The 25519-nt window shown below is 33.7% G+C and overlaps 1 protein-coding gene across 5 annotated transcripts in view; it reads left to right on the top strand.

Annotated features, from left to right (window-relative positions):
* Positions 1 to 25519, top strand: part of LOC129514519 (RAB11-binding protein RELCH) — a 112565-nt gene that overhangs the window by 49744 nt on the left and 37302 nt on the right. For all 5 annotated transcript variants that reach the window (XM_055333134.1, XM_055333133.1, XM_055333132.1 and 2 more), the window contains exons 11-20: positions 2050 to 2162; positions 5387 to 5477; positions 8189 to 8260; positions 13623 to 13763; positions 14205 to 14369; positions 15881 to 16028; positions 20377 to 20533; positions 21283 to 21406; positions 23242 to 23290; positions 25318 to 25397. In XM_055333134.1, coding sequence (XP_055189109.1) covers positions 2050 to 2162; positions 5387 to 5477; positions 8189 to 8260; positions 13623 to 13763; positions 14205 to 14369; positions 15881 to 16028; positions 20377 to 20533; positions 21283 to 21406; positions 23242 to 23290; positions 25318 to 25397 — 1140 coding nt within the window. The remainder of the gene's footprint in view (positions 1 to 2049; positions 2163 to 5386; positions 5478 to 8188; positions 8261 to 13622; positions 13764 to 14204; positions 14370 to 15880; positions 16029 to 20376; positions 20534 to 21282; positions 21407 to 23241; positions 23291 to 25317; positions 25398 to 25519) is intronic.

Raw genomic sequence — 25519 nt, 5'->3', positions numbered from 1 at the left:
TATTTTTCTCTTACAAAGTCAAGACTAATCCATCAAGCATCGTATTAAATCTCTGGGGAAAACATTACTTAACAATACAAGATCCATATCTATACTTTGTCTTCCATTCCCAGTACAAAATTATTTCTCCTAATTACTTTTTTTTTTAAGATTTTATTTATTAATGAGAGACAGAGAGAGACAGACAGAAACATAGGCAGAAAGAGAAGCAGACTCCTAGCGGGCAGCCTGATGCAAAACTCAGTGGATCACGACCTGAGCCAAAGGCCAGACACTCAACCACTGAACCACCCAGGCACCCCCTAATTACTTTTTATTACTTTTGCTTTTCATTTGCTTACTAATCTAAAATGTACAGAGGTGCGCAAATACAAAGATGACAGAATAAATGTTTTAAACTGGTTTTTATTTCTCAGATTTAGTTTTAGCTCTTATCTATATCTTTGTACCTTTAAGATTTTTACCAGGTAATTGTATTTTTAAAATAATATATAACAACTTTAGAAATAATGGAAGGGGACTTCTAGTCATTCCTCTAATCTAGTTTCAACTCCACTAGAAATCGTATCATACTTTTCTAAGGGAGCCTCTTCAAAATGAGAAGATACTTCAACAGTATAGACTTTCCTACAAGGTATAATGCATTATTACACAGTGATCCGTTCCTTTTTTGTTTGCTTTTAAGATTTTATTTATCTATTTGAGAGAGAGCACAAGTGGGGTGGAGGGAGGGCAGAAGGAGAAGGAGAAGCAGACTCTCAGCTGAGTGGGGAGCCTCATGCTGGGCTTGATCCCAGGACCCTGGGATCATACCTGAGCCAAAGGCAGAGGGTCAGCCACTGAGCCACCCAGGCTGCCCAACAGTTCCTGTTTTAAATCTACTAGCACTTTTTGGTGGGTAGGATTATATATAGGAAAAATAAATAATGGGAGTAATCATTCTGTTCTTATTACATCAGAGTAATTTCTTTAAAATAACTGTAGAATATTTTTATAATTTAGAAAGTTTTCCTTCAAAAATAATTTTATAATATTTGGACTTTTATTTTCATTAGATTTGAAAATCCATTCCAAAGTGAAAAACTTTAAGATCTTTTGGATATATTTTAGAATTTTGTCTTAGTTTCTTTAGTTTTGTTTTTTTTTTTTTTAAGATTTTATTTATTTATTCATGAGAGACACAGAGAGGCAGAGACATAGGTAGAGGGAGAAGCAGGCTCCATGCAGGGAGCCTGATGTGGGACTCGATCCTGGAACTCCAGGATCACACCCTGACCCAAAGGCAGACGCTCAACCTCTGAGCCACACAGGTGTCTCTTGTCTTAGTTTCTTTAAAATGTGAAACAACATTGGTTTAAATATTTCTTTGGAAGGGAGAAATAAACTTTTGCTATTACTTTCCTATAAAATACTGAATTTACCTCTGCATGTTGAATGTGTAACAAATTAAGATATTGCTAAAAATTTCCATTTGAACATAAAACATTTCTACTAATACTCTATAGCAGTGTGAGCATTCAACACCTGTGAAAATGGTCTTTTGAATTAGTCATGGGGTTAGTTGGGGAAGGGTACAAAATTCATAATTATATGTAATCTTAATAAAGACAGATGATATTGTACTTGTGGAAATAGGATGGCTTGTCTTGATTTTTTGTTAGCTTTCTAAACTTTAAAATATAGTTAGCTTCTGTAAGCTTTTTTTAAAAAACACTTTCAAAATTAAAATTACTATATCAGCCTTTAGTAAGGTAGAATGTTATTTAGTGTAAAAACTAGTAGACTATTAGAAGGGACTGGATAAGGAAATAAAGTTAGTTGAATCTTTAGTAACTATTACATTGTGATTCATACCTTTTCTATAACGAACACATAAATACATGTTTTACTGTTTTCTCTTGAATTACTAATTTCACAGAATTAGAATTTGCTTTTTTATATGTTGAGGTTTGTTTCATTTTAAATGTCCATTTAAGAACTCTGAGGAAATAAAAGAATATTGTGCAATGCATTTTTACTTTGAATTTTTTCACCTTCCTATTTCTCTAGGAGTTGATCCCCCTCATACTGTGTACAGCATGCCTACATCCTGAGCCTAAAGAAAGAGATCAGCTTCTCCATATACTTTTCAATTTGATCAAGAGGCCAGATGATGAACAAAGGTAGGTATGACTACTTCTCTGGGAAATAAATACAATGTTGATTTATTAATTTTACTAATTTGGCATCAAGATTAGCATTTTAATCTAAATGTGCTCTGTTTCAGTATTTATTTTAGTAAGCAGTATTTATTTAGTAAACATGGCTCCATTCACAGAGCTCTTCAGTGTTTTCATTCTTGTTATTCCAGTTAGTCATGTTGGATTTGTACACTTTTATATTAGTTAACTACTTTGCACTTCTAATTCAACTATTTCCTTGCCTTTATCTTTCACTTTCGATTTCTAAGAAATCCTCAATATTCCCCTTTTTCCCATGGATGAACTAGATATATAAACTATATATATATAGGGCTTCTTAACAGTGAGGCTCTACAAAAAAATAAAATATTTAATATATGAATTTTTATATCACTGGGCTATTTGTAAACCAAATACTATCTATTTTTGTTAGTTGTGACTCTGATACTCACAACTGTTGATTCCTGAGTGGAGAAATGAGTTGTATCTGAGGGTAGTGAAGGGACATACATCAGGATGACTTTCCAGAAGAATGGGGAGTAGATTTTGATCAAGCAACGGTGATGTCTATCTCAGAGAATAAAACTTTTAAATAAAGGTGAAACTTTTAAGTGAATCTGTGCAAGTGTGAACATGAACAAAAACATCCTTTTGGGTCAGTAAGTAAACTAAACACTGGATGGATAAAATTGGGCAGTTGAAATTTTTTTCTATAATTTTCTATTTTAATGAAAAAGTTTTTGCTCATACTTTTACAAAACAGTACTATTGTACTTTATGGTTAGATAACTTTATATATTTAATTCTTGTTTCACTGATTGTCAAAATTCTTTCCTCATCTGAAAATGTTAGCAAATTGTAGTAGTGAACCATAAAACAAGTGAAGTTCAAAATTTTAAGTACGAAGTATCAACTCTGAGAATAAACACAGTCCTATAAACTTTAAAACTTTATGAGTATATATCTCTTGCCCCTTCTTAGGAAAATAGACCTAGACAAGCAGAGTAACATGTCATTTCAGGATCCAGTCAAGATGAATATACACCAGCCCTCACATGCTGGTCAAATAGAAAGAAGGCAGATTTTTTTTTTTTAAGATTTTATTTATTTATTCATGAGACACAGAGAGAGGCAGAGACATGGGCAGAGGGAGAAGCAGGCTTTCTGTAGAGAGCCTGATGTGGGACTCCATCTCCATCTCAGAATCCTGCAATCACGCCCTGAGCTGAAGGCAGACGCTCAACCACTGAGCCACCCAGGTGTCCCAAAAGAAAGCAAATTAAATCACTATTAATTACAAACTGAAAATTTTCTGAAGCAATTTGATGGTGCTGTATAGGAAAATTAACATTTTATTTTCTTGTTGAAAAATACTATTCATGGACTATTAACTCTAGGAAACAAACTGAGGATTGCTGGAGGGACGTTGGGTGGGAGGATGGGGTAACTGGGTGATGGACATTCAGGGCACATGATGTAATGAGTCCTGGGTGTTATATGTAATTATATGTAACTGATGAATCTCTGAACTCTGTCTCTGAAACTAATGATACATTATATGTTAATTAATTGAATTTAAATAAAATAAGATAAAAAATCCTATTCCCCATCTTCATAACTTAATAATTCAATACCATTTATTACATTGTTATTTTTAAATTTGCAAGGCAAAAACCTTTAGATCTCTAGCCTGTTTTCATAATGAAGACACTGCATATAAAGCTAATAGCTGCCACCTGGTGGCCAAAAGTACATATTAGCCTTATCTCAGATTGAGACCTGTCAGGAATTCAGCACTCATGACCACATTTAAATTTTTCACCTTACAGATACACAAGTATTTATTAAAGTACACTTATCAATTGATTCACTATATATAATGTGAATAACAAATTAGCAAAGCAAAATGTTTAAGTTAGCATATTTGTCATATAATTAGTTGTTACTTTTCCTTACTTAATAAATCTCAAGCTTCTTTGTATCCTAAGAAAAACTGAATTTTATGCTTAGTATTGGTGCTTTTTGCCAGTTCTTTGCTAACAACTATAATTGACCTTTTATTTTTACCTGCATTCAAATACTAGTCAAACAATCCCTGTCTTGCAATTTTCTACAAGTAGAAACAAAATTTTTTAAAAAGATTTATTTATTTACTTTAAAGAGAGAGAGAGTGCTAGCAAGGAGAGGGGCAGAGGGAGAGCGAGAAGAAGACAGAGAATCTAATCTCTATGTCAACCCTGAGATCTTGACCTGAGTTAAAAACGATAGTTGGATACTTAACTGACTGAGCCACCCAGGCGCCCCAAGGGAACGGTTATTTTTACCATAACAGGAGCCTATTTCCAATGTTGTTAATAATCTGTTGGCCATATGACCTTTTTCTGTTTTGTATTTGTATTGAAACTTGTATTTCAAAACAGTGCTACTTTTTTAAGTGATTTGGCCATTTCTCTGTCCATTGGAAGCAAATCATTAGGTCCAGTCTACACTCAAGGATATGGAATTATACAAGAGCATGAATATCAGGAGATGGACATCCCTGGGAGCCATGTCAGAAGCTACCTACCACATTTATCTTGTGTATAAAATTCTGATTTAAGAAATAACATTTTACAAATGCGATACCATAGTTTTAAAATATAGAAACAGGGGCAGCCCTGGTGGCGCAGCAGTTTGGCACCGCCTGCAGCCTGGAGCGTGATCCTGGAGACCTGGGATTGAGTCCTACGTTGGGCTCCCTGCATGGAGCCTGCTTCTCCCTCTGCCTGTGTCTCTGCCTCTCTCTCTGTCTCTCTCTCTGTATTGCTCATGAATAAATAAATAAAATCTTTTTAAAAAATAAATTATAGAAACATTGGAGAAATAATCATTGATTATTTTAGTGTCTAGAAGCTGAAGCATTAGCTGTATTATCTCAGAATGCATGTATAGGAAGTTAGTTTAGGAGATTATAAGATTAGGCTTCACACCAATAGAGAATCCCTTCACAATGTCTCACCAATGGTATTGCCACTACTGGAGGAAGGAGTCTTAAAGAACGAACTCATTCTCTTGGTGGTAGCCTAGTCCATTGTTGGAAAAATCTAATTTGGTTGTACAAAAATATTGTATGTTGTGTGAATTGCAGAGCTGGCTCTTTTTAACCCTTAGAAAGGTGTGCTTTCTAATGCAAGTACAACTGTTGATTGATTTATATTATTTTTCAGGCAAATGATACTGACTGGTTGTGTGGCATTTGCACGTCATGTTGGACCAACACGCGTAGAAGCTGAACTTTTACCGCAGTGTTGGGAACAGGTAAATAACTATATTGGGTTTTCCCCTAGCTGTTGTATTCTAATTTATGTGTTCATATTTTCTTTTTAAAATGCTATTAAGAAATATGTGGGATCTAAATTATGCTACTGTTTCTGAAGTCCAGCGCAGTAACTTCATAGCATTTAAGAATGCTCTGGGATGCTTTGCTTTTTCCACTCTTCCAACAGATACTTAAAGAAGCACTAGTTTCTTTCTTCATTCTTCCAACAAGTACTTAAGAAACACTAGTTTTAGTGCCAGGTACTGCTGCAGTCATTACTTACAGTAATGAACAAAATACAGTGGTGAACAAAAGACAAAGACCTTTTGGTGGGAAGATGAGAGTAAACAAATAAATGATATGTCTTGTGTTACTATAAGTTATGAAGAAAAATAAAGGAAGATAAGGGTTAAAGAGTTATAGAAAATAGTATTTTAGAAAGGGTGGTTAGAGCAGGATTCTGAGAATGGGATGTTTAGGCAAAGATCTGAATGAAGTGAGTTACTATAAATACAAAAACCCTGAGGTGGGTTCAGGGGAGAACGAGTCCATGTGTGTTTGTGTGTGAGGTTGGTTAATAGAAATAGTATATGTGTTAAATGTCTGTGTATATTGCAGATATATACAGACTACAAAGTATAAACCATTGATGTGGGAGTTTTTTGTATTTTTAATCCAACTCACCCATTTACTAACAATACTTTTTGTTTTTTATTAAATTTTAGTATTGCAGTCCTGTAGGAAACTCATAATCATTGACCTTCTACACTTGATGTTTAGGTCATTAAATGGCTTCTTTATCTGTCTTAAAAAAAGATGAATTACTTAATTCTAAAGACAGATTTCATGGCCTTATTTTTAATAGCATAGTCACTTATTCTTAAACAATACCGGTCTCTGGACTATCACAAAAGCATATGGTTCTTTAGAATTATATTCCTAACTTCTTTGAGTATTCATTTTTTTTCTTTACATATTTAATCTAGATAACTCCACTAAATTTTAAAGTGAACATTATATATGGTCCTCTTGTCTCTGACAGTCCCTTATGTCACCTATAGATTATAGTGCATACTAAATTTAGGGTGAGTCTCTAATCTCTGCAAGTCAGATTTGCTTGGAAACAGCATATACCATTTTGAATTTACAATTCTGTACAGTTACTAAGAGATACATATTATTTCTAATAGTTTTTTCCATTTCCTTTTTATCATTGTTAAGCATTATTGAGATATTCAGACACCATATATCCATTTAAAGTGTACAATTTAGTGTTTTTTAGCATATCCACAGAGTTATATAGCCCTCACTACAATCAATTTTAGAACAGTTTTATCAACCTAAAAAGAAACTCTAACCTTTTGAACATAGTTCTCTTACTTCAAGTTTGTTTTGGCTATTCTGGGTCCCTTGAATTTCCATGTGAATTTTAGGATGAACTTGTCAGTTTCTGCAAATAAGCCATCTGGAATTTTCATAAGGATTGCATTGTATTTTTAGATCAATGTGGAGAATATTGCCATCCTAAACAATAGTGAGCCATCTAATCAATGAATTTAGGATGTCTTTCTATCTATTCTTTTAAATTTTCTTTCAGCAATATTTTGTTGTTTTCAGAATACAGTTTTGCCCCCTTTTTGTTTAATTTATTCCTAAATATTTTATTCTTTTTGATAATATTATAAATAGAATTTTCCTAATTTTATTTTTTATTTGTTGCCATATAGAGAAATACAATTGATTTTTGTATGCAGACTCATGAGCTACACTAGATAAAAGCAAAATGAAAGTTTTTATATCGCATACTTTGACATTTGGACCATTCTGCTTTGAGGTTACTGTTTCTGGAAAATTTAGTTTACAGATTTTAGTTATAAACACCTTTACTAACTCTTCCAAAACCTGAATAAACATGGATATCAGGGATCTATCTAGCCAGCTACCTCCAGTTTGTTGCCCAGTGGATTGCTATGTAATTTCTTTTCTTAATTTTAGGCATCCAATACATTAATGAATTATGTCACCTTTTCATATGGGAATATGAGAACAGATATACTTCTTTTCCAGTCAAGGAAAGATTTATATTCTATGAAGAAGACATATGGGAACAAAACCCAGTATGTGTCATTTTTTTGTTATTTTTTGTTATGGTTCAGTGTAGTCATCACAACAGCAAAACCCCATCATCTTGCATATACAAACAGGAATGGATTAAAGTTTGCTTACTTTAAAAACAAAATCATATCACTGGTTAAGGGCTCTGGTTGTCATTGATTAACTTACTCCTTAATCCCTTAGTTAAAAAAGGGAACTGATGAGTCACTCCTGGCACATATTACAAGCCATATCTATAATACCAGAAGCTGGGTTTTTCAAATATAAAAATAGACTCATGTTGATAGGCCTGGAGAAAGGTACTTCTGACACCCTAAGGAAAGCCTAGCTATAGGCAAGCCCACATCTCTAGACTCTTTGCCATATTTTCATCTTTGCTTTATCCTTTTTGCTTTAACAGATAACTCTTGTGACCTCATTTTTTAGGCTCTCTGATTCCCTTATTCCTGATCCACCTATAGCCACACAGGGATTCCCAGAAGTGGAAAAGAAAAGAAGCTTTATTGCATTCTTAACAGGATTTGTTATGAGAAGTAATTCTCTGTTGGAGGAAAGGTGGTTATATTGTTTATGCTTGATTTATTTTTTACTCTAGATTAACCACAAATACCCGGAAAGACGACTACTTGTGGCAGAATCATGTGGAGCATTGGCACCTTACCTTCCTGTAAGAATTGTTATTTTTTCTTAAAAATCTTTTTCCTTTTTAATAATAGAGAAACCTTTTATTCAGGTGACTTATACATTTTAATTCAGATTCTCTCAGGGCATGCTATCCTAATATAGAAAGAAGAGCCCAAAGAAAAAAGATTCACATTGATATAATATGCCATTGCAGACAGATAGGTATTTTAACTATTTTGCATGAGCATAAATATATTAAATTACCAGCAGTTCTCAAACTTTGTGGTTCAAGGACTCTGGGAGATTGCTTGAGATCCTTTCAAAGAGATCCAACAGGTAAAAACTATTTCCGTAATATTAAAATATTTTTCATTTTTTACTGAGTTAACATTTACATTATTGGTGCAAAAGCTAAAATGGGCAGTAATGCCAGTGCATTAGCACTGATCAAGGCCATGACCTCAAAATATACTGATAATGATTGTGCACTCCCATGCACTCAGAAGCCAGTTTCACTTAAAAATAAGCTTGATGAATCAATAAAATTATTAATTCTACTAAATTTTGACCCTTTTTAATATTTTGTGTGGCAAAATAGAAAATACTTCTATCAAGCCCTTTTGCTGTATCTTGAGGTATAATGGCTATTTCAGAAAAAGCATTTCAAATTGCTTGAGTTGTCAACTAAACTAGCTACCTTTTTTCTTGAGATACTGATTTTACTTGACCAAACACACACAAGCTCTGATTATTCAGACTTGGATATTTAGCAGACATTTTTATGAAAATGAGTGAAATGAGCCTGTTACTTTAAGGAAAAACAAGTAGATGACGTTTATTGTCAATGATAAAATTGGAACTTTTGAATAAGAACAAGAATTAGAGAAAATTTTATCTCCCACCATGGGCTTGGCATCTTCTAAGTATGCAAACACATTTCTGAGATCAGTGGTGATATTAACAACAGTGGTTTTTTGAGATTATAATAAAATGTGTCAATATTGAAGAGCCTCTGAATAAGTCTGTGGTATAATGTTTCCCAAATGGCCAACACATACTACTCAAAATCACACATGGGTAAAAATAGAGACAAAGTCCAAGGTAGACCAGTGGAATTTAATATGCAGAGTTTAGAGTTTATTAGCAAAGAACCATATCATGATTTTAGATTCTACATTGTATCTAACCTTTAAGAAACCACTACTTGTCCAGTTTTAGTGTAGAATTTAAATATCTATTCTTATCAGAAAAGGCTATTAAAATATTTCCTTTTCAATTACATGTCTCTGTGGAGCCAGACTTAAAAACTTCAACTGAAACAATATATAACAATTGAATGCAGAGCAGATGAAAGAATCTGTTTGCTTTTAAGTTAGACATTAAAGTGATTTGCACCAAAATGTAAAGCACCATTCTCCTCACTAATTTTTTTGCTCTAAAAAGTTATTTTCATTAAAACGTCATATGTTAATGTAAAATGAGTTTGTTATTTTTAAATTTCTCATATGATAAATGTCAGTAGGTACTACCCACCCAAATAAAAGCTGTTTGCAGTGCTCATTAATTCCTTCCACTGAAAAGATTGAGGACCCCATTTTTTTGACAATGGTTTAACAAAATTCTTTTATACAACTTACAAAAATGAATATTTAAGAATTTTCACAGCTTAAATTGTTTTCCTTTTCCACCTCCAAAGAAAATACAAAATTATCTGTACCCACATACATATATACTCAAAACTATAGTAACATTCTCTACACAGGACTAAATTAGAGCTTAAATTGCTGAAAAATCAAGATAATTCCAAGAAGTTATACAGGGATGGTTTTTTTTTTTTTTCCCTTTGGAAAACAGCTAACAGACAGTAAAGCAATTTAAGATAAAATTATCTCCTGTACGGGCAGCCAGGTGGCTCAGCGGTTTAGTGCGGCCTTTGGCCCGTGGCGTGATCCTGGAGACCCGGGATCAAGTCCCGCATCAGGCTCCCTGCATGGAGCCTGTTTCTCCTTCTGCCTGTGTCTCTGCCTCTCTCTCTCTGTCTTTCATGAATGGATGAATAAAATATTAAAAAAAAAAATTATCTCCTGTAGTTGTCAAAAGTTCCTTGAAGTACACATTTCAATTTAAAAGAAGATCCAAGTCAAAGTTCTCCCCACCTTCCCCTTGCTAACGCTTTAGGGTAATATTTTCTTCCTGCTCCTAAGGAAAAAAAAATGGATTTCCTAATATTGTCAGTTGTGTCGTGTTATGCTCTTTTAAATATCTTCCTATAGGTCCTGGGCTTAGAGGGGGTAGGGAAATGAGATGATATCATAGTTACTTTAATTTAAACAACCATAGTTTAAAGGATTATTTGACAAACTATAGCCTGGAGACCAAATCTAGTCCACAGCCTGTTTTTAAAATTAAAGTTTTATTGGAACACAACCATACCCATTTGTTTGTGTATTGTCCATGTCTGCTTTCACACTATAGCAATAGAATTGAATAGTTGCAACAGAGACCTCATAGCCCCCAAAGCCAAAAGTATATACCATCCGGCCTTTCACAGAAAGTTTGCTGGCCACTGCCTTAAATGATCATTTTTGTAAGATTATTCTTAAAAACAATATAAAAAATGAAATTGTATGATAATGCATACGCTGTTTATGTTACATTTACTATTAACCTCATATTTGGTGAAGAGTGAGAAACCATGACTCTTAAACAGTTGTCTTTTTTAAATGTAAAGTTTGTATTTTTTAATTTAGAAAAAGATTAGTCCATAGTTTCACTCCCAGTAATATTTTTTTACTTTGTTAAAAATAAATTTTCCTACATTATAGAAAAGAATAAAATGAAAAGCAAAGACTTTGCTTCTCTGGCACCTACCTACTCATTCTCTCCAAAGATAGCTATCTACTGTTAATAGTTTTTAATTAATTCTTAGAGAAGATAAAAATTTATGCATATACCAGTTTGCGTTTTTTTTTTTTTTAATTTATTTATTTATGATAGTCACAGAGAGAGAGAGGAAGAGACATAGGCAGAGGGAGAAGCAGGCTCCATGCACCGGGAGCCCGATATGGGATTCGATCCCGGGTCTCCAGGATCGCGCCCCGGGCCAAAGGCAGGCGCCAAACCGCTGCGCCACCCAGGGATCCCCCCAGTTTGCGTTTTTATATTTGAATTTTTCTTACCCAAAATTAATCATACTTATGTATAATATTCTGTATTCCTGACAGCAAACACTATTAACAGGTTCTTATGTGAGTATCTGTGTATTTTTAAATTTCTTATACTGTTAATAACTCCACATTCTGTGTTTTTTCAAGCATTTGCATTTTTTTGACAGTGTTAAATTGGCCCCAACCAAGGTAACACAGATTTATGCTCCTGTCATCAGTACATTGGAGTTCCTGTTTTCCCATACCTTTGTCAGTAACTGGACATGATAAAATCTTTTTTAATATTTTCCTATCTTATAAGAGAAAACTGATATCTTATTGTTGTGATAAGTCATATAGATAGATACACACGAGTATGTTTTGAGCATCCTTTTGTTTACTGTTCCAAGACACAGGTGAACATCACATGCACAAAGAGGATAAATGAGTTGTTCTACACTGGCCCTGATACTAGAATGTTAAGCAGTATTAGTAATAGACTTAATGTTTCCTCCATTGATCTTCACTTCACTTGCCTTATATCCCACCGCCATTAATAACAGTAAAATCACTGTGTGGTCATGGCTTAAACGGAGTAATGCCTTCTGATTTGTCCTGTGGGTTCCCTGTAGCATACTCAAGCTAACTGCCACAGTTGACCTCAGCTCAGATCAATGTGAAACAAATACCCAGCTGAAGTTTACTTGCCTCCATCTTATTGCTGAGGCTGATACCAATCCAGAAGCCTTTTTAAGATCTTCAAGGCAGTGGGGCAGCCCTGGTGGCACAGCGGTTTGGCGCTGCCTGCATCCTGGGGTGTGATCCTGGAGACCCGGGATCGAGTCCCGCGTCGGGCTCCCAACATGGAGCCTGCTTCTCCCTCTGCCTGTGTCTCTGCCTCTCTCTCCGTGTCTATGAATAAATAAATAAAATCTTAAAAAAAAAAAAAAAAGATCTTCAAGGCAGTTTTTTGGGAAGTTTTTATCCTAAAGGATAAGTAAGTGAAGCTGTACTAAAATACACATTCACCAACCTAAATGTGACCAAAATTTGCTAAAATTATATATATTTTTGTTTCTAAGAAATCAAAGCAAAAACTAGGTCTTTTAAAGATGACTGTTAGACCTTGCTCTGCATACTAAAGTCACACTGTAAATTTATGAAAATGATCACATCATCTCTTTAGTATTCTACCCATTAGATGTGAAAAGATTCTAAACAAGTTTAGAATTGAAGAATTTTATAAATTGATCAAATTATAAAAATGGTCCAGAGAAGGGAAGGAAGGGCAAGAATTTGTATAATGGTAGCTCTTTATTTTACTTTCAGCCATTAATTAGGCCAAAACATTCTTTAACCAAAAAAAAAAAAAGCAAAAAAAATTATGTGAAATCAGCAGTGGTTGATATTATTTTAAAGAGTAGCATCTAAGAATAGCAATGCAGTTCCCTTTGAAGTATTTTTAAAGTTTGCTCTCATATTTTATCATCCTGTTTGAAACTTTTTTTCTCTGTTCTTTAAAAAATTAGAACACCAGGATTTTAGAATATTTCCACCACATTCCTACCCCAGACAAATCTTTTTGATTACTGGAGTGATGTTTGTAATCCCTCCTGTTATTAAAACTCTGAAAATTCTTCTCTGAGTTAAATGAGTATTGGTAGAAGAGTCATCTGGGCACCTGGATGGCTTAGTCAGTTAAGTGTCTGCCTACATCTTAGGTCATGATCCCAGGGTTCTAGGATGGAGTCCCACATTGCGTTGGGCTCCCCACTCAGCAGGAAGCCTGCTTTTCCCTCTCCTTGTGTCTGCCACTCCCTCTGCTTATGCTCCTCTCTCTGTCAAATAAATAAAATCTTTTTAAAAAAATTTTAAAAATAAGAGTCATTGTCCATTTCTAGCAGCGTGTTGACTTTGTTGATTTGCCAAAAATGTTTGCTACTATGTGCTATAGGATTTGAAGGATTTGCACATATTTAGTAGATAGAAAAGCATCCTGGGAGATGATTAGTACTAAATTCAAGGTAGATGTTACCTTTAGAGAAGGAGGGTGGAGGCAGGGGAAGAGGGTGGAGGAGAGTCCAACAAGTTGTATCTAATGCTTTATGCCTTTGAAAAATGAAGACTTAAAAAAACATAGCAAAATGCAAATATATGTATTCTGGATTTTGAATATGTGGATGTCTGTCTTAATATTTTCTATGCTTTTCTGCTATTAGTGTAAAATAAATAGTAAAAACTGCTTTTGTTTATTTTCAGAAAGAAATCCGTAGCTCCTTAGTTCTCTCAATGTTGCAACAAATGTTAATGGAAGATAAGGCAGATTTAGTAAGAGAAGCTGTGATCAAAAGCCTTGGTATCATTATGGGATACATTGATGATCCAGACAAATATCAACAGGTATGTTTTTCAGAGTGAACCCCATTTGCTCCATTATAAAATTCCAAATAAGTTGATATTCCAAACCTGTGATTTCACTACCCAATAATCTGTAGTAGAGATGGCAGTTATAACCAGTTGTCAGTTTTAACCAGTTGCAGTGTCTGCCTCGTTTTACTTCTTCAGCTCAGAAGAAAGTACTAGGATTCATCTACAATCTCTGCCATAGTTTTGTGGCATGCCATGTTTACAAGCATGCCATGTTTACCATCTTTTTTTTTCTGTATCAATGGATACATGACATTTTCTTTAAAGGAAATGGGAAGGATAAGATTATGGATGGCTTGCTTTCTTGCTTAAAATGTTTTCTAAATGTACTGCAGTATATACTTACTGCTTTTTATTGAGTTTTTTTTGTTTGAGTTTATTATTTTAAAATTTTTACCTGTTTCTTTTTGGCAGGGTTTTGAATTGTTGCTGTCAGCCTTGGGTGATCCCTCAGAAAGAGTAGTTAGTGCAACTCATCAAGTATTTTTACCAGCCTATGCTGCCTGGACTACAGAACTTGGAAATTTACAGTCTCATCTTATACCTACATTACTGAACAAAATAGAAAAACTTCTCAGGGTAAATGCTTTCTTTATGTACGCAGTTTATAGAAATGTAAAGAGTGTATACTAAGTCATCTTGAAAGAATGTTGGGGAGTGAAGATAGAAAGTACCACTTAGCTGAACATTCTAATCATTTACCAGTTAAAGATTTTACTGGACTGGAACCAAGAGAGATTTGAGGAAGTTCTGTTTTGCGAAAACCAAACAAGAAAGGGCATGAAGTAGCACCTTTGTGGAACTCACTTGTGCATTTTTCAGAAAGCTAGCTCCTCCTGTCTCTTCTGAAGATTTAAAGATTTTAGGTAACATATCTAAGTTCCCGGAATACAGAGATAACTAAAATATTAGTCACTTAAAGCTTTCTTACTTATCCAATGTCAAAATGCTTTAACTGTGTGTTTTTTTTTTCATTGTACTCATTCATTTCCTCACTTCTTGAAATGAACTTTTTTTTTCCCAAGTAAAAGAAATAAAGAAAAGTTAGGGAAAAAAAAAGTAACTTCTTGATCTAATTTTAATACTAAAGTCCCTTTCAAAGTTTAGGAGAAAAATTAACATTTCTTTAATGTCTATTATGTGCATTATGGTAGCTACCTTTTTATAAAACCTAGGAAATTTTTTATAAAGTATTTTTTTAAAGGTTTGCAGTCCTTCTACCTGAGAATTATCCATACCTTTGTTTTTCTTATTCCATTTCATAACATGGTTAATTCTGTTTTGCTATTAAACATATCTGCAGCATCCAGCATAGCTAGTAATTCTTCCATGAAGAGATGAACTAATTTAGAACTTGATAGATGAACTAATTTAGAACTTGATAGTATGTAACTCATTATCTGGTATCTCTGACTCAGCTGTTATTTTATAACATAGTAGTAGTATCTTAGGTGGATTTGAATAGCAGTGAACACTTTTGTCTCTAATAATTCTATTTTCTACTTTAACATTTGGTTTCTGTGTACCATACTTATCCTTTTACTCTTTTTTTTCTTTCTGTTATTTCTGTCTTTTGTTTCCTTTTCAAGTTTTTTCTCCTACATTTCATCTGTGCATTGAATTATTTTAAAGTGCTTGCAGTGCTGGCAAATACAGATGCCACCAAATCTGTAAAAGGAGATCAGGAGTAGGAGAAGGAAAGTAGTAAGTGCTGCTCCTGGTTTAACAGTTGAACATTTAAAATGATTCCTGTGGCTCACTTTAATTTCTTTATCCTAACTTATAAAAGAAAGGATGAGATCCTCTTAGAAAAGTCCTATAAAAGAAGTTTCACACAAATTAAAGGACTGATACTCACTCTAAAGTTTTCCATATAAAGTTCCCATATAAAGTTTTCCGTATTACATAGTGCCACATTTCGTGTACTTAGAGAAATTAAGAAAAGCTTGATAGACATCTCCATTAGCTGTTGTGCCATGAGTCTACCATACAGATCCTTAAATGTTTTATTCATTGCCACAGAAAGGAAGAGCATGATAAATACCTAATTTCAGGAAACTAAAGCTAGCTTACACCTCCTTATGTTTCAGGAAGGAGAGCACGGGCTGGATGAACACAAGCTCCACATGTATCTCTCTGCTTTGCAGTCCTTGATCCCATCTCTATTTGCATTAGTTCTGCGGAATGCACCTTTCTCCAGCAAAGCCAAGCTTCATGGTGAAGTGCCACAGATAGAAGGTACTGAACTTATATGGTGGAAGGAAGATGTAGAATATTAGTAGCTTAGCTTCCCAAAGATTGGTTTTCACTGAAAATTCTAAAAATTACTTTATATGACAGCATAATTACTAAGATAACACATGTGGAATCTCATAGTCTTAGATTGTGTGACAGCTAAGGTAAACTGGCTTCATCTTTTATGAATAGGCCTCATGGTATTATTTTATAATATTTGTACTTTCCATTCTTAATCTATAGTCCTTCTTATAACCCTTATTTCCAGCAGCTGAAATAAGTTTTCTTTCATTAATAGAGCTGAATCAATGAAAAGATCACTGCATAGTTAGTAGTGCCAGTTTATGAAGCTTGTCATTTCCACTTTCTTTATATTTTTTTCTCCCCCACCTGTTTCATCTTATTTTCAGTAGGGTAAGGTAAATGTACTCTTTTCCATTATGTCCTTGACAGGAATCTAAGCATTTGCAGCAGATTTTTTTTTCTTCCAAAGAAGGAATATGTCTTAGTTTCAGAAATTGGTGACATTAATAGCAAAAGCCAGTATTCTCTTATCTCAGTGTCCACCTAACTAGTAAGTGACCTTTAATCCATGGCACTTAGTAACCCACTGCACCCAACCCCCAGGATAAATGACTGTAGACCAGCTATTACTCTGTATGAGGTCTCTTTGCAATTTCGTCAGATTTATGAAATTGTCCATGCTTCTCAGTGGCTTTTGATAGACAAAAGGATTACGACATTGAGAAAATCAGTCACTTCATGTTTTTAGAATTCAAAAGTTTTCATGTAAAGTAAACTTTGGGCTACCTTTAATCTTCGGGATATGAAGCAGTGTCCAAGAATACATGAAGCACAGCATAAAAATGGTGTACACTTTTGAATGTCTGTTGTACTGGAAAAATTGAGAATGGATGGAGTTGAGTTAATTTAACACTTTAAAATATTATTGAGGAGAAGGAAAATTCAGACTTTTAAGAAAAATCTTCCTAAAGCACTCACAGCTGTCTGCTTCAGGTTCTACTCCCTCATGTATTAAGGTTCCTCGTCTGCCTAGGGGCTTTCCTATCTTTCTAATTCCCTCTCTTTCTCTTTCTGTCTTGCCATACTGGTTTGTGAGGGCTGCCATAACAGAATACCACAAACTGAAATTTATTGTCTTACAGTTCTAAAAGCTAGGGGTTTCAGATCAGGGTGTCAGCAGGGTTGGTTCCTTCTGATGGCTCTGAGGAAAAAGCTGCTCCATGCCTCCCTCCTTGCTTCTGGTGCTTTGCTGGCAATCTTTGTTATTCCTTGGCTTATGGATGCATCACCCTGATCTCTGCCTTCATTTTCAATTCCATTCTCCCTCTGTGTCTATATCTGTATCCAAATCCCCCCCCCTTTTTACAAGATTTATTTATTTATGAAACACACACAAACACACACACACACACACACACACACGCACAGAGAGGCAGAGACACAGAGGGAGAAGCAGGCCGCATCCAGGGAGCCGGACATGGGACTCAATCCTGGGTCTCCAAGATCAGGCCCTGGGCTGAAGGCGGCACTAAACAGCTGAGCCACCCAGGCTGCCCCCAAATTTCCCCCTTTTATGAAATCAGTCATATTGGACCAGAGGCCCACTGGACTCCACTATGACTTCATCTTATCTAATTCAATCTGCAACAACACTATTTCCAAATAAGGTCACATTCTGAGGTTCTAGGAATTAGGACTTCAATATGCAGAGGATACATAGTTCAACCTATAACACTTATTATTGTTCATTCACTCATGTATTTAATAAATAACTCTTAAATGGTACCTATTGCTAGGCATGTGCTAGAGAGTAGGTGAAAATTGTCAAAACAACTGGTTTAGCATCCTGAATATATTTGTTCTAGTGTTTATGTGACCTTTTCTTGTAATTATGTCTGCCATCATGCTGAAAATAATCTTTTTAACCCACACAAATATTTTTATTATCCATTTATTCTACAGCATTAGCTAATATTTATGCAGGCACTATTTTAAACACTTGGGATCGGGGCACCTGGGTGGCTCAGTGGTTGAGCATTTGCCTTTGGCTTAGGTCATGATCCCAGGCTACTGGGATTGAATCCCACATCAGGCTCCCCACAGGGAGCCTGCTTCTCCTTCTGCCTGTGTCTCTGCCTCTCTCTGTGTCTCTCATGAATAAATAAATAAAATCTTTTAAAAAAGTAAATAAAATAAACATGGGATCATTCATGAATAAAATAGACAACTTTCTGCCTTCATAGAGCTTACATTCTAGTGAAAGGGAAACACTACAGAGTCATAAAAGCTGTTATTTTGCTGGATAATTGCGGTTATTTTGTTGACATTAAATGCTGGTATTTTGCCAGCCTGTTAAAATGGCATTCTGGGGACCTTTCTATATTGTTATAAATTAGGTGCTCACATTTTTTAAAAATCCTGTTAAATAGGGGCACCTAGTTGCCTCAGTAGATTAAGCCTCTGCCATGGGTTTTGGGTCCTAGGATCAAGCCCTGTGCCAGGCTCCCTGCTTGGTGGGGAGTCTGCTTCTCCCTCTGCCCCCCACTCGTGCTTGCACTCTCTCTCTATCAAAGTAAATAAAATCGTTTTTAAAAATTCTGTTAAACAGAATAATATTTTAAAACTCTTGAACCATTCTAATTACTTACCTGTATTAATTGAGTTATTCTTGACATTATTTTGCTTCTGTTGGACCTACCTTTAAATCTTTTTAGAACTCACTTTCCCTGTAGTTAATTTTGACATACCTATTTTACTTTAAACTATTCCATTATTTTTCAGTAATTTGTTAGTATTTTTGAAGGAATAACATCCATTCTATCCTAGTATAGCAGATTGTGACAAGTATGATATAACCCTGTTTGAAATTATATGAGGTATGCTTTGACATGATACATTTATTTATGAAGTACAAATATCCCTCACAGTCCAAATCTGTTTGATTCATGGGTTGAGATATGTGAAAATTCAAGCAGAAACCCCAGATAGTGAGAAATACCATGTTACCCAAACTCATTTATTTGTTGGTTGGTATATTATGATAACAAATAGGAGAGTTTGGCTAGCAAGGGATGACCTTATCTGTCCTTAATAAATTTTGTAAAGTCTTGGGCAGCATAGAAAGACAGTAACATCTTAATTTTGTCATTGAGCATTTTTAAAATTATGTGTATTTCATGTTTTCTTAAAGCTTAATAATAAATCATTAGGCCATTAAAATATTTTGAGATAATTCTGCATATTTATTTGTGTCGTTTTAGGATATTAGCCTCTATATAGTAGATGTTAGGCAATTAGGAGCTGACTAACAGTTAATGAGCTGTTGGCATGTATTATTATTTAATAGCCATCAAGAATTGTTCTCTTAATAACCTGGGATCTAATTATGATCTGTAGGATCATAAGTTTTATTGATATTTACAAATTTGAAATATGCTGGTTATATCTTCATGTTTTATTTACATAATTTTAAAAGTTCATTAGTTTTCCCCCAGATTTTTTAAGTATATACATGGGAACCTGGTTATACAGTACATTCTGCATTATCTTTCTGGTCACTAGTTTTAACACTTTATATTAAGTTAATGTTTATCAAACTTCGGGAATTTTTTTATTTAAGCATTTAATATTGGAGAGTAAATACTTAAGAAATCTGTTTGGCTCAAACTTTAATGTATTTTATTTCATTCTTCTCTGGGATTCATTTTTTTCTCCACTATTAATCTTCGCTTCTTACTCCCTAAAGGAAACATTTTATCATATTTACTATTTTGTTATTATAAACAGTCTGATGGAATTACAGTCATTTCTATTTTTTTTTAATCAAATTCAAATCCATATTTTAACTAACATCTTTGGGCCAATTTTAATTTAACCTAAATGAAATTTTACTCTTCATTAGCAAACTACTTCATTACAGTATTTGTTTAACTATTTAGTCTCATAAAACCTTAATTTTTGAGATTTGTTAAATTCATTCAGATGTGACAAGAATTTTTCATTTTTTTCTTAAAATTATTTGAGTAATATATTTCAGTTTTATATTTAAAGTTTATAATAAGCTGGAGGCACCTGGGTGGCTCAGTTGAGTGAGCATCTGACACTTAAAATCAGCTCAGACCTTGATCTGAGAGTCCCAAGTGAGTTCAAGCCCCACATTGGGCTCTCACACTGAGTATGGAGCCTACTTAAAAATAAAAATGATGAAGTTTATAATAATAAGTTAATTAAATATCAGGAGGCAGAATCTCAGTTTCCTTTTGACAGAATAGCTAATTTCACAAATTGCCATTTTTTACATGATTTGTTTTGCTTCTTTTATTTATAGTGACTAGGTTCCCTCGGCCTATGTCGCCTCTTCAAGATGTATCTACTATAATTGGAAGTCGTGAGCAATTGGCAGTGCTACTACAACTTTATGATTACCAGCTGGAACACGAGGGTACAACAGGCTGGGAGACTTTACTATGGGTTGTCAATCAATTGTAAGTTACTGCCTCCATCTTCATTTGGTACACATCTAGAAGTTAAATGGAACATAGCTCACTATGTTTAACCTTGGCACTGAGGGACAAAATATAAAAAATATAACAAAACATAAGTTGGCATTATCTGTGGTAAAATTCTATAGGAGAGGAGATTTATACACTAGATAGGTAGCTATTTATCTGTGAGGATGGTGCTGCTCTATTATGTCAGAAGGACCTGTCTGCTGCTTTGTTGTTGTCTAATAGTGGTGATGGATTTTAAACTACATCCAGATTTTCATTTTGAAGCTAAAACAGTTGCCATGTTAGGCAAGCTCCTATGTGAAGCATCAAATCCAGTGATTTGTGTCTCATTAACTCCATAGTTAGAATGCTACCATTAAGGTTCCATTATATTTTATGTCAAGCAATAAATAGAGAAGAGGTTTGTAGAATATAAACTTAAAACCTTTTCAAACCACTCCTGTGGTTTGCAGTTTTGCCAGCTATGAAAAAACAATGGGTGCCTGGGTGGCTCAGTCAGTTAAACATCTGACTCTTGATTTCAGCTCAGGTCTTAATTTCAGGGTCATGAGTTCAAGCCCCATGTTGGGCTCCACATTGGGCATGGAGCCTTCTTTACAGAAAAAAGAAAAGAAAAGAAAAGAAAAACAAGAAGTTGTTAGATTTGCATTGTTTCAGAAATTGGCAAGGAAACAGTAATTTATGTGTATCCCCTGCCTATTTTTCTTTCCTTTCACATTTAGGTTGCCACAACTTATAGAAATAGTTGGCAAAATTAATGTTACTTCAACTGCCTGTGTCCATGAATTCTCCAGATTTTTCTGGCGCCTTTGCCGGACATTTGGCAAAATTTTTACAAACACTAAGGTAAAAATTTGTATTCCATGTTTTCTTATGTGCAAGAGATATAGAAATGTAATATGTTAATTAATGCTGTAACAGAGTAAATAAAAGCATGAGCCCTTCCTTTAATTATCTTTTAATATCTTAGAAAATTATGATAGTAAAAGAAAATTCTAGTCACTAATATTCTTATCTTTATTGGTTTTCAGATGATTTAGCCTAAACTTAATTTATATCCAGAGTTGGATATGAGATCTACTCACTGTGGATGTCTTGAATATTTCTAGCATAGTCAGTGTTAGGGAACTCAGCTGCAGTTCTCTGATATGCTTCTCCTGCTTTACCAGCTGTCCCAGATTCTGGGGGCGGGTGTTTTTTCAGCACACTTTGGTCAAAACTTCAGGCAATTGTGGAACCAAAGTAGTTTATCCAGAAGACTTGTTGTGAAGATACCAGCTCTTTGGCTAGCGTGGACACTTGAGATTAATGCTGCGTATTTCAGTTGCTAGCAACCCTATGGTTTGTCACATTCACACATCCAGGTTATTTAATAGTTTTAGATATTAAAACTAGAATGTCCTTAGATCCCAATTTCCTATTTAATCCATTTGTCTTGCTAGCATGTTATTAAGACGGTTCTTTAGAGACCTAATTAGTAAAAAAACATAGATATAGTTGATATAATCAGATGCTAATCAAGGTGTTTAAAAGGTAAGAATTTTGTTCAGCTCTTTACTATTAACTGTTACTTTGTAGTTATTGAAACATTTAAAGCAAAATAGTTTGGTATTGCAGACTGGATAAAATTCAGAAAATGGATATTATATTAAATGTTATATTTGTAATTTATAGTAATTAAGTTGTCTGGGCTTATTCTCAGTATGTGTAAAATGAAGTTCTGTAAATAGAGAATTTGTTCTATAAATATAATTCTGTAGATTAATCTTTTAACAAGGGGCTTCACCGCAGTTTAAGTTGAATATGTAAGTTGCTAGGCCTTGATGCCACTGTAGAAGAAACAGGATCATTTTATGTTTTTCACTAGCCTCTAATTATTAAATATACTTTGATTTTATTAGTATCAACATTGGCAAGCAAATTGTTTGACATCTCCGAAAGAAATAGCTATTATCTTAGAAAAAAAATAGTAGGAATAGTCGTAATAAGAGTCTGCTTTAGCACTTAGCAGTAAGTGGTTGGCTTCAGTGGCCTGAAATCTATGGTAATATTAATAATAAAAAATGGAAATAAGCATTTACTCTAACTTAAATTATAATTAAATTCTGCATTTGATGTTTGAATTTAAATTTTAAGGAAGTTAAAAATCTAAGCAGATGGATATTACATGATGAACATGTTACTTCTTGAATACCTTAAATGAATGGAATTTCCTTTTTATTCCCTTTAAGCAAATTTTTAGAAGTGTTTCTAATCCTATAATATTTACCTAAATAATCTATCATCAAGTTAGTTTTAGGAGATAGTAATTTCAAACACTGAAAATCATCTCGGAAATTAGTTTAATTTAGTGAAGGAAACCAAAGGCCCTCGAGAAAATACTTACTGACTTGAACTGATTTTGAAAGTGTTTTTTCTCTAAAGGTGTTTTCAGTAACTTGACTCTTATTTTATTCTAAGCCTCTTAGGAATTGTTATATTTTTAACCACCCTAATGGTCTTTAAAGCAAAATAAATAAATAAATAAATCAAATAGTAGTAATAGTAGTAGTAGTAAAGCTAAATAAATAAATAGTAGTAGTAGTAGTGGTGGTGGTAGTAAAATGTTTATTTTATTTACTTAATCATCAATTGATCCATTGGACCTAAAACTTTTTGGATCTTTCCTTTGGGTTGCTTAGGTAAAACCTCAGTTTCAGGAGATTTTAAGACTGTCTGAAGAAAACATTGGTAAGTTCATTGTTACTACTTTTAAAAACAATTGAATCGCTTCACTCAGGAAAAATACTATATTCATTATATGCAAATTGCATAAATGGACTAGGAAGTACAAGTAAAAAGGAAAATTTATTTCTTGATTTTATAATTTTGTCACATCTAATCTCTTTTGAGATTTTAGTGAGATTAATTTTTGTTAATTTGATTGTAGATATCTACTTTTCTTGTGATCAAATCGACCTAAGGCTGAGTTTCTCAAACTGAGTATTTGTACCCTGGTAGGTTTGAGTGGTATATTCAAGATACTGAAAACTGTAAAATAAAGGACCTCTAATTTATAATTAGTTATTTAAAACTTTTGAAATTAAAGCTATAGTGGAAGATAATGTAAGGTATACATTTATGTTTTTAAAATGGAAGCTACATTCTTGAATGGGCAGCCCCTCTCTTGGTAGTTTTCATTCATCTGTCTTCAGAAGTATGTTGGCAAATTGAATTTAAATTTTAAAAAATGTAAAAAAAAAAAAAAAAGTCTGGTTATAGCACCACTGGCCTAAGAACTCATTTCTGTGTGGATGTTAGGAAAATGTATGACCTCCCTCTTTTTCTCTTTCTTTCTTTCTTTTTTTTTTTTTTTTCGTTTGTTTGTTTGTTTTTAACTTGGTTAATTTGGGATAGATAGATAATTCTTATTTGAGTCCAGTCCTATCTCAGTGATTTGATTTGAGTGATCTTGAAAACTCCATCTTGGGCTATCCTCAGAGATAGAGAAAGGAATACATAAATCTTCTAAAATTTGAAACATGAGGAGATTTTTTTTGACAAATGCTTTCTAAAATTTTTATTTTAAAGAGTTAATGTTTAGAATGCCTAATAGTTGGTATTATCTATTTGGTTATTAATTCTGATGATAAATTAGTGAAAAATACTTACATATTTTAGAAACTGACAGCTGTTAGAATTATTCAATTAGCTGTGAATGTTTAGCTGTTCATGTAGGAAGAGATTATTAATCTCTGTATATATAGTTTGTATCTATGAATCCAATTTAAGCTTATTTCCTAACCTGAGATTTAACTCTCAAATACCAATAGCCACACTCAGCCAATATCATCATCCCCCCCCAAAAAAAAAAAAATCTTATTAAGAGAATAAACAAATCTCAGAGACTAATTAATGTGAAAATGGAACTTTGTTTTTTGCTATAATTCCTTCAGGGCAGTTAGTTAAATTTCTTTATATTACTACTTTCTGAAAAGAATTTGAAACCATTGGAAAAAAAGAGAAAAAAGGAATAAAAAATTGGGGGGGTACATAAAAGTAAATATAAAGCACTTAGTGCCTACAGAACAATAAGCTAGACCAGTTGTTGGTGCTATAATGTCATGTCATCTCTAGAATTGCTTTTTTGAAATCATCTACAGGTGAATTTATCTCCTATTTTGCAGTAGCCACAGGATACTCTCCTGTGATTAAATGCTTTCCCCTCTTCTGCTGCTTTAACCTGAATTTTCCCATTGGAAATAATTGAAGTTATTTGGCTGAAAATCCCTATGAATGCAGGAGGGTCTCTAGAACCAGAATACTACTAGAAATTAGGTAGTATCACATATCTAGAAGTGGATTAAATAATATATCTAGGTGTCTCCTTTTATCTGAGTATCTTTACGTTTTACTGAATACTATAAATTGAAAGTATAAAAATTTAAGGAGACCCGCTTACACAGACAGGCACTTGGGAGACTTTAAGAAAGCTCTGATTTCTAAGTATGGAAATGGAAGTATAGCATCTCATTTTGATTATTAAAGTTCTTTCCCATCTATCAAAAATGTTTATGCTAACAGCTTTATAAAAATATTAAGTTGTAGTTTTACAAAAACCATTGGATACATATTTTAATCAAAATTATTTTCCAGAGTAATGATGATATTTATGTGTAAACCTTGTAACTGTTGGAATTTTAAATATAATTGGCATTGTAACTTTTTGCTTTATGTTTAAAATATACTCAGACTTAAAATTATTTTAATGATTTTAGATTCTTCAGCAGGAAATGGGGTCCTCACTAAAGCTACTGTCCCCATTTATGCAACAGGAGTCCTTACGTGTTATATTCAGGTAAGGGGAAAAGTCCTTTTACTAGAAAATGTAAAATGTTAGATATCATTCTAAATGCCTTTTTAATTTGTGTACAAGTGAAAATGTTACCCATAAAGGAAAATAAAATTTATGTATTTGTC

Source organism: Nyctereutes procyonoides, unplaced genomic scaffold (assembly GCF_905146905.1).
Source record: "Nyctereutes procyonoides isolate TBG_1078 unplaced genomic scaffold, NYPRO_anot_genome, whole genome shotgun sequence".
NCBI lineage: Eukaryota > Metazoa > Chordata > Mammalia > Carnivora > Canidae > Nyctereutes > Nyctereutes procyonoides.
The sequence above is the reverse complement of the archived record's forward strand: the minus strand, read 5'-3'. Positions and strand labels throughout refer to the sequence as shown.